Raw genomic sequence first — 8192 nt, 5'->3', positions numbered from 1 at the left:
TTCTATGTCGTCATGTGCTGTTGTGTAGTATAATGCTGTGTTGTGTTCATCTGAGGCGCTTAGAGACCATTATATGGGGAGTTTGCGTCGTATATGTCCATTAGTATTAGTAGTAGTAGTATTGTTGTTATTGTTGTTGTTATTATCCTTACTTTTTACCTCTCTTTCTTTTCTCTCTCTTGTATTCCCTACACTCATTTAGATTTTTTTTTTGTGAGGGTGTGATGAATGCAGGCCATTGAGTGTTTTCTTCTTTTCCCTCAATAAAAAAAAAAACCTTCGATTTCGATTTCGATTTTTCTCTCTTTCCATCTCTCTGTTCCTTTCTCTATTCCCTTGTCTCTTTCTCTGCCTCTCCTCTCTCTCTCTCTGTCTCTGTCTCAGTATGTCTCTTTCACTGTCTCTCCCAGACTCTCTTTCTTTCTTTCTCTCTGTCTTTTTCCCTTTCTCTCTTTTTTTGCCTGCCTTTTTCCTTTTTTTTCTCTCTCTGTGATTCTTTCTCTCTTTCTCTCACTCTACCCCCATCCCTCCTTATCTCTCTCTCTCTCTCTCTCTCTCTCTCTCTCTCTCTGTCTCATGTCCATTGTGTAAAGAATCGATTAAAGATGAAGTACATATTGTTTTGAAATGTCCTATTTTGTGTGATCTTCGTGAAAAATGTATCCCAAAGAAATATCATACATATCCACGTTTATTTCATTTTAATTTGCTGATGGCATCTACGGATGACGGAGTTATAAGGTAATTTGGCACTGTGTTTATATAAAGCTTTTCACTTAAGAGATAATAGTTATGTCATAATTAATGGCTATTGTTCTGGTAACATACAATAATGTTGTTATCGCCTCTCATTCATATGGGGCTATGGCCTTAATGAATAAACAATCTGAATCTGAATCTGAATCTCTCTGTCTCCGTCTCTATCTATCTGGGATCACAATTGTTGCGAATCTGAGGCGTTAAACTTTCAGTAGACGAAAAGGAAATGATTGAATGGCGAGGACATTGTCGTCATTCCCTGTTCTCGGCTTTTTATTTCCTTATTTATTTTGTTACGTTCCTTCCCTCAAACGTTTTCAGCGAGCTGCATATGCAGCGCACATGGCCACGTAAGAAGGAGAGAGAGGGGGAGAGAGAGAGAGAGAGAGGGAGAGAGAGGGGAGAGAGAGGGGGAGAAAGAGAGAGAGGGAGAGGGGGGAGAGAGTGAGTACAGAGAAGGAGAGAGTGGGGAGGGAGAGATCGAGAGAGAGAGAGAGGGGGAGAAAGAGATAGATCGAGAGGGAGAGAAAGGGAGAGAGGGAGTACAGAGAACGAGAGAGAGGGGAGAGAGAGATAGAGAGGGAGAGAGTGGGGGAGAGAGATCGAGAGAGAGAGAGGAGCGAGAGAGCGAGAGAGCAAGACAGGAGGGTTAGAGAGAAAGAGTGAGAGACAGAGAGAGAGAGATGAGAGAGGGAGAGAGAGGGGGAGAAAGAGATAGAGAGAGAGAGAGGGAGAGAGCAGAGAGGGAGAGAGTGGGGAGAGAGAGATCGAGAGGGAGAGAGAGGGGAGAGAGAGTGGGAGAAAGAGATCGAGAGGGAGAGAGAGAGGGGAGAGAGAGAGAGAGCAAGAGAGGAGGGTTAGAGAGAAAGAGAGAAAGAGTGAGAGTCAGAGAGAGAGAGATGAGAGAGGAAGAGAGAGAGAGGGAGACAGACAAAGAGAGGGGGAGAGGGTGGGGGGAGACAGAGAGACAGAATCACAGACAGACAGAGAGAGAGATACGCAGATGATTATACACACAAGCAAGAGTGCTTTCTCTCTTTCTTTCTTTCTGTCTTTCTCTCACTCCCTCTCCCTCTCTCCCCCTCTCTCTCCCTCTCTCTCTCTCTCCCTCTTCTTTATCTATCTCCTCTCTATCTCTCTCTCTCTCTCCACTTCTCTCTCTATATCTCTCTCTCCACCACTCTCTCTTTCTCTCTCTCCTCTCTCACTCTCCACCTCTCTCTCTCAACTTTTCTCTCTCTCTCCCTCTCTCCCCCTCTCTTCTCTCGTCTCGCCCTCTTCTTTACCTATCTCTCAAAACACACTTACTCACCCGCGTACCCCACCCACATCCACCCACCCACACCACACCCCCACACCTCATTCATTCGCCGCCCCCCCCCCCCCCTCCGCCCCCCCCCCACCTCCCCCCTCCCCCCACACACAAACACACATACCTCGATTGAGAGAGGAAAAGAGAAAATAAAGGGGAAGAGAGAGAGAGAGAGAGAGAGAGAGAGAGGAAGGGGCAATGAAGATAGAAAGAAAATCAGGTGGTGGGAAGAAGAAGGGAAGAAAAAAAAAGAGACTACGATCTTCAAGAAAAGAGGAGACAGGGTGGATGGTGGGAGGGGGGAGGGGCGGGTGAAGGGGGGGGAAGGCAAAGTCCGATTTTTTTTTTTGGGGGGGGAAGGGGTGGAATCGGGGGTGGGGCGGGGATGGGGGGTGTGAGTCTGGTATTTTCTTTTCTGGTTTTTGTCTAATTGTGTATGAACCTAGTTACACAATTTTTTAGGCCTAGGAGGAGGGAAGAGAGGGAGGGAGGGGGGGAGGGATTGTGAGGGAGTGTCTTTTAATTGATGCTTATGTAAACGTCTGTCCTGACCCTAAGGGCCTGGGGATTTCTGTCAGCTTAGTGCTGACAGCCAGGGGCGGGGGGATGGGGGGGGGGTTGGAGGTGGTGGAGGGGGTGTTTGGGGTGGGGGTAGGGAGGGGAGGGGGGGGCGTGAGGGGGGATGGGGAGGGGGGTGGAGTAGAGAGAAGGAACTGACTTCTATCTGCTTCTACTTCAGTTTCTTTCTAATTCTCTGTGGTTGTACTTTTTGAGTCGGTGTCTGATTGGTCTGTTGTTGTCCGTGTGTGTGTGTCTTCGTGTCTGTAAGTTGGTCTGTGTCTGTGTGTCTGTGGATGTTGCTTGGTCTGTGTCTGTGTTTGTGTCTTCGTCTGTAAGTTGGTCTTTGTCTGTCTGTCTGTCTGTCTGTCTGTGAATGTTGCTTGGTTCGTTCGTTCTTTAGTTTAGCGTCTTTTCACTATCAGTGATATTGAACGATTAAAAAATAAATAAATAAATAAAATTAAATTTAAAGAAAGGGGTCGTGGAGAGGGAAAACAGAAAATGTAGAAAACAACCACAAAAAAATGCATGACTAACATGCAATTACATCTAACAGTAACAATTCAATAAGATAATAATAATCGGAAACCATTAACACAATTCTGAAGTCGGAAATAACTTTCCAAAAAATTATCTGCCAGAATAGTTGCTTGGTCTGCGTGTGTTTGTGTCTGTGTTGGTCTCAGTGTGTCTGTGTCTAGTCTCTGGATGATATTTTTGCTCTGTGTGTGTGTGTGTGTTTATGTCTGTCTTTGTCTGTGGCTGTGTTGGTCTTTGTTTTTGTACGCCGTGTCCAGTTCTGAATGTTACGTGTGTGTGTCTGTGTGTGTGTCTGTGTTTGTCTGTGGATGTTGTTTATTCTGCGTGTGCGTGTGTCTGTGTCTGTGTCTGTCTGTGGAGGATATTTTGCTCTGTGTGTGTTTATGTCTGTCTTTGTCTGTGGCTGTGTTGGTCTTTGTTTTTGTACGCCGTGTTCAGTTCTGAATGTTACTTGGTCTCTGTGTGTGTCTGTGTGTGTGTCTGTGGATGTTGTTTGCTCTGCGTGTGTCTGTGTCTGTGTTGGTCTGTGTCTTTCTGTGGATGTTGTTTCTCTGCGTGTGTCTGTGTCAGTGTGATGGTCTGTGTCTGTGTCTGTCTCTGGATCATATTTGGTCTCTGTGTGTTTATGTCTGTCTTTGTCTGTGGCTGTGTTGGTCTTTGTCTATGTATGTGTCCATCTCTGAATGTTACCTGGTCTGTGTGTGTCTGTGTCTGTGTTTGTGGATGTTGTTTACTCTGTGTGTGTGTGTGTCTGTGTCTGTGTCTGTCTGTGGATGATATTTTGCTCTGTGTGTGTTTTTATGTCTGTCTTTGTCTGTGGCTGTGTTGGTCTTTGTTTTTGTATGTGTCTATCTCTGGATGTTACTTGGTCTGTGTGTGTCTGTGTGTGTCTGTGGATGTTGTTTCTCTGCGTGTGTCTGTGTCAGTGTGATGGTCTGTGTCTGTGTCTGTCTCTGGATCATATTTGGTCTCTGTGTGTTTATGTCTGTCTTTGTCTGTGGCTGTGTTGGTCTTTGTCTATGTATGTGTCCATCTCTGAATGTTACCTGGTCTGTGTGTGTCTGTGTCTGTGTTTGTGGATGTTGTTTACTCTGCGTGTGTTTGTGTCTGTGTCTGTGTTTGTCTGTGGATGATATTTTGCTCTGTGTGTGTTTGTGTCTGTCTTTGTCTGTGGCTGTGTTGGTCTTTGTTTTTGTATGTGTCCATCTCTGGATGTTACTTGGTCTGTGTGTGTCTGTGTCTGTGTCTGTCTGTGGAGGATATTTTGCTCTGTGTGTGTGTTTGTGTCTGTCTTTGTCTGTGGCTGTGTTGGTCTTTGTTTTTGTACGCCGTGTCCAGTTCTGAATGTTACTTGGTCTGTGTGTGTGTCTGTGTCTGTGTCTGTGTTTGTCCGTGGATGTTGTTTACTCTGCGTGTGTTTGTGTCTGTGTCTGTGTTTGTCTGTGGATGATATTTTGCTCTGTGTGTGTGTTTGTGTCTGTCTTTGTCTGTGGCTGTGTTGGTCTTTGTTTTTGTACGCCGTGTCCAGTTCTGAATGTTACTTGGTCTGTGTGTGTCTGTGTCTGTGTTTGTCTGTGGATGTTATTTTGCTCTGTGTGTGTTTATGGTCTGTCTTTGTCTGTGGCTGTGTTGGTCTTTGTCTTTGTATGTGTCCATCTCTGAATGTTACTTGGTCTGTGTGTGTGTCTGTGTGTGTGTCTGTGGATGTTGTTTTCTCTGCGTGTGTCTGTGTCAGTGTTGGTCTGTGTCTGTGTCTGTCTCTGGATCATATTTGGTCTCTGTGTGTTTGTGTCTGTCTTTTGTCTGTGGCTGTGTTGGTCTCTGTCTATACGTGGAGTGATGGCCTAGAGGTAACGCGTCCGCCTAGGAAGCGAGAGAATCTGAGCGCGCTGGTTCGAATCACGGTTCAGCCGCCGATATTTTCTCCTTCTCCACTAGACCTTGAGTGGTGGTCTGGACGCTAGTCATTCGGATGAGACGATACACCGAGGTCCCGTGTGCAGCATGCACTTAGCGCACGTAAAAGAACCCACGGCAACAAAAGGGTTGTTCCTGGCAAAATTCTGTAGAAAAATCCACATCGATAGGAAAAACAAATAAAACTGCATGCAGGAAAAAATACAAAAAATAAAAAAAATGGGTGGCGCTGTAGTGTAGCAACGCGCTCTCCCTGGGGAGAGCAGCCCGAATTTCACACAGAGAAATCTGTTGTGATAAAAAGAAATACAAATACATTCTACGCTTCTTCTTCTTCTTCTTTGTTCGTGGGCTGCGACTCCATCTCTGTCCATCTCTGGATGTTACTTGGTCTCTGTGTGTGTATATGTGTCTGTGTCTGTTTGTGGCTGTGTTGGTGTGTGTCTGTTATGTCTGTGTCCATCTGTGGAATGTGCTTGGTCTGTGTGTGTGTGTTTGTGTCTGTGTCTGTGTTGGTCTTTGTGTCTGTGTTGGTCGGTTGTACAATGGTGTCCCCGGATCATGTTTGATCTACTTTATATCACTGTTACTGTATGCCTGTGTGTGTTTTTTTTCACTACGTACAATTTGAATAGAAATACTTGAGACAAAAAAAAGTATAAAGTATCTCCTGTATTGTAGAACAAAAAAGCGAAAGTTTACAGAAGACAGCTGTGAGGAAGCTAGTGTGTTTTTCTTCCGCAGAATCTTTTTTTCTTCTTACTCTCCACGCTTGCTGTTGTGAGAAGGAAACATTGGCTTCCTACCAATCTTACAGTAGAGCGAATTACAAAAAAGGGACTATTTTTTCTCTGTTATTTTCCTCTGTCCAAAAGTGGTCGTCTTCAACACACACACACATACACAGACACACACAGACACACACAGACACACACACACACACACACACACACACACACACACACACACACACACACACAGAGACGAACGCACGCACGCACATACATACACACACACACACACACACACACACACACACACAGACGAACGTACGCACGCACATACACACACACACACACACACACACACACACACACACACACACAGACGAACGCACGCACGCACATACACACACACACACACACACAACCACAGAGATAGAGAGAGAGAGAGAGAGAAACACAACTTAAGAAAGCGTTTGTTTCGCAAAAAAACAGAACACTTAAGGCCGTTCTTAACCAAGCCAACACTTGCTTGGACAACCATGTTTGACAACACTTCTAACAGTGTTGCATCTTAACCGCGCTAACACTTGTCGGGGAACACGGTGTGCCAAGCTCAGCCAACACTGTTATCCAACTCTTTCGGTGTTGGCAAGTCCTGCTCTGACAACTTTTGTGTTGCTGCGTTTTCATTGGTCAACAAAATTAGCAACCGGCAAGTACAAAATGGCTGACATCACCAACATCGAGACCGATTCCACTACCACAAGTGCTTTTATTGACTTGTGGGCCCATTTTCGTTGTTTGTGGGATTGTAGGGATCCTGCCTACAAAAACAAAAATGCCGGGCACGCTGCCTTGAAGGAAATCAGCGACACGTTCGCCCAAGGATGGACTACAGGTAAAGTGACGTCTTCTACACAAGTATGCATATCATTAACTGGCGGTTAAGAACCACAACTTGAGTTGGAGAATACAAGTGTTGCAACACTAGTTGGAACATACTCGGTTAATACGCAAATTGTTGTAGAACAACATGTGGCCCAAGAAAGTGTTGGCTTGGTTAACACCGGCCGTACAGAGCCACAACCCGACAGCGGCAGCAAGGGAGTGCAAAAGAAAAAAACGAAAAAAAAACACGGTAACAACCAGTGGATGAGTCTGCTGGCATGGCTTAGGGCTGTGGTACTGATGGTATTTGTATTTGTATTTCTTTTTATCACAACAGATTACTCTGTGTGAAATACGGGCTGCTCTCTCTCCAGGGAGAGCGCGTCGCTATGTTACAGCGCCACCCATTCTTTTTGTTGTTGGTTTTTTTTTTCCTGCGTGCAGTTTTATTTGTTTTTTCCTATCCAAGTGGATTTTTCTACAGAATTTTGCCAGGGACAACCCTTTTGTTGCCGTGGGTTCTTTTACGTGCGCTAAGTACATGCTGCACACGGGACCTCGACCTCGGTTTATCGTCTCAACCGAATGACTAGCGTCCAGACCACCACTCAAGGTCTAGTGGAGGGGGAGAAAATATCGGCGGCTGAGCCGTGATTCCAACCAGCGCGCTCAGATTGTCTCGCTTCCAAGGCGGACACGTTACCTCTAGGCCATCACTCCACATTGTAGGCTGAAGAGAGAGAGGTGATGGTGGTAGTGGTATAGTTGTGCTGATGGTGATGGTGGTATAGTGGTACTGATGGTGATGGTGGTAGTGGTATAGTTGTGCTGATGGTGATGGTGGTAGTGGTATAGTGGTACTGATGGTGATGGTGGTATAGTGGTATAGTGGTACTGATGGTGATGGTGGTAGTGGTATAGTGGTACTGATGGTGATGGTGGTAGTGGCATAGTGGTACTGATGTGGTACTGACAGTGATATAGTGGTACTGATGGTGATGGTGGTAGTGGTATAGTGGTACTGATGGTGATGGTGGTAGTGGTATTGTGGTACTGATGGTGATGGTGGTAGTGGTATAGTGGTACTGATGGTGATGGTGGTAGTGGTATAGTGGTACTGATGGTGATGGTGGTAGTGGTATTGTGGTACTGATGGTGATGGTGGTAGTGGTACAATGGTACTGATGTTGATGGTGGTATAGTGGTACAGTGGTACTGATGGTGATGGTGGCGGTACAGTTTTAGAGAAAGAAGAAGACACAGAGAGAGGGAAGAGAGAGAGAGGGAAGAGGGAAGAGAGAGAGGGAAGAGAGAGGGTGAGAGAGAGAAAGAGAGGGGTGAGAGAGAGGGAAGAGAGAGGGTGAGAGAGAGAGGGGGGTGAGAGAGACAGAGAGAGAAGAGAGAGAGCGAAGAGAGAGAGGGGTGAGGGAGAGGGGGGAAGAAAGGGGTTGAGAGAGAAAGAGAGGGAGGGAAGAGAGAGGGTTCAGAGA

General features: G+C 45.8%; 1 protein-coding gene across 1 annotated transcript in view; it reads left to right on the top strand.

Moving 5' to 3' along the window:
- Window positions 1-6537: 6537 nt before the first annotated feature.
- LOC143289662 (paired mesoderm homeobox protein 2-like) overlaps window positions 6538-8192 on the top strand; it is a 53389-nt gene continuing 51734 nt past the window's right edge. Inside the window, exon 1 of the mRNA XM_076598710.1 lies at window positions 6538-6712. Within this exon, the coding sequence (XP_076454825.1) occupies window positions 6538-6712 (175 nt within the window). The remainder of the gene's footprint in view (window positions 6713-8192) is intronic.

This window comes from Babylonia areolata, chromosome 14, assembly GCF_041734735.1.
Source record: "Babylonia areolata isolate BAREFJ2019XMU chromosome 14, ASM4173473v1, whole genome shotgun sequence".
In the NCBI taxonomy this organism is placed as follows: domain Eukaryota; kingdom Metazoa; phylum Mollusca; class Gastropoda; order Neogastropoda; family Buccinidae; genus Babylonia; species Babylonia areolata.
Note: the sequence above shows the minus strand (reverse complement) of the source record. Positions and strands in the feature narration are given on the sequence as shown.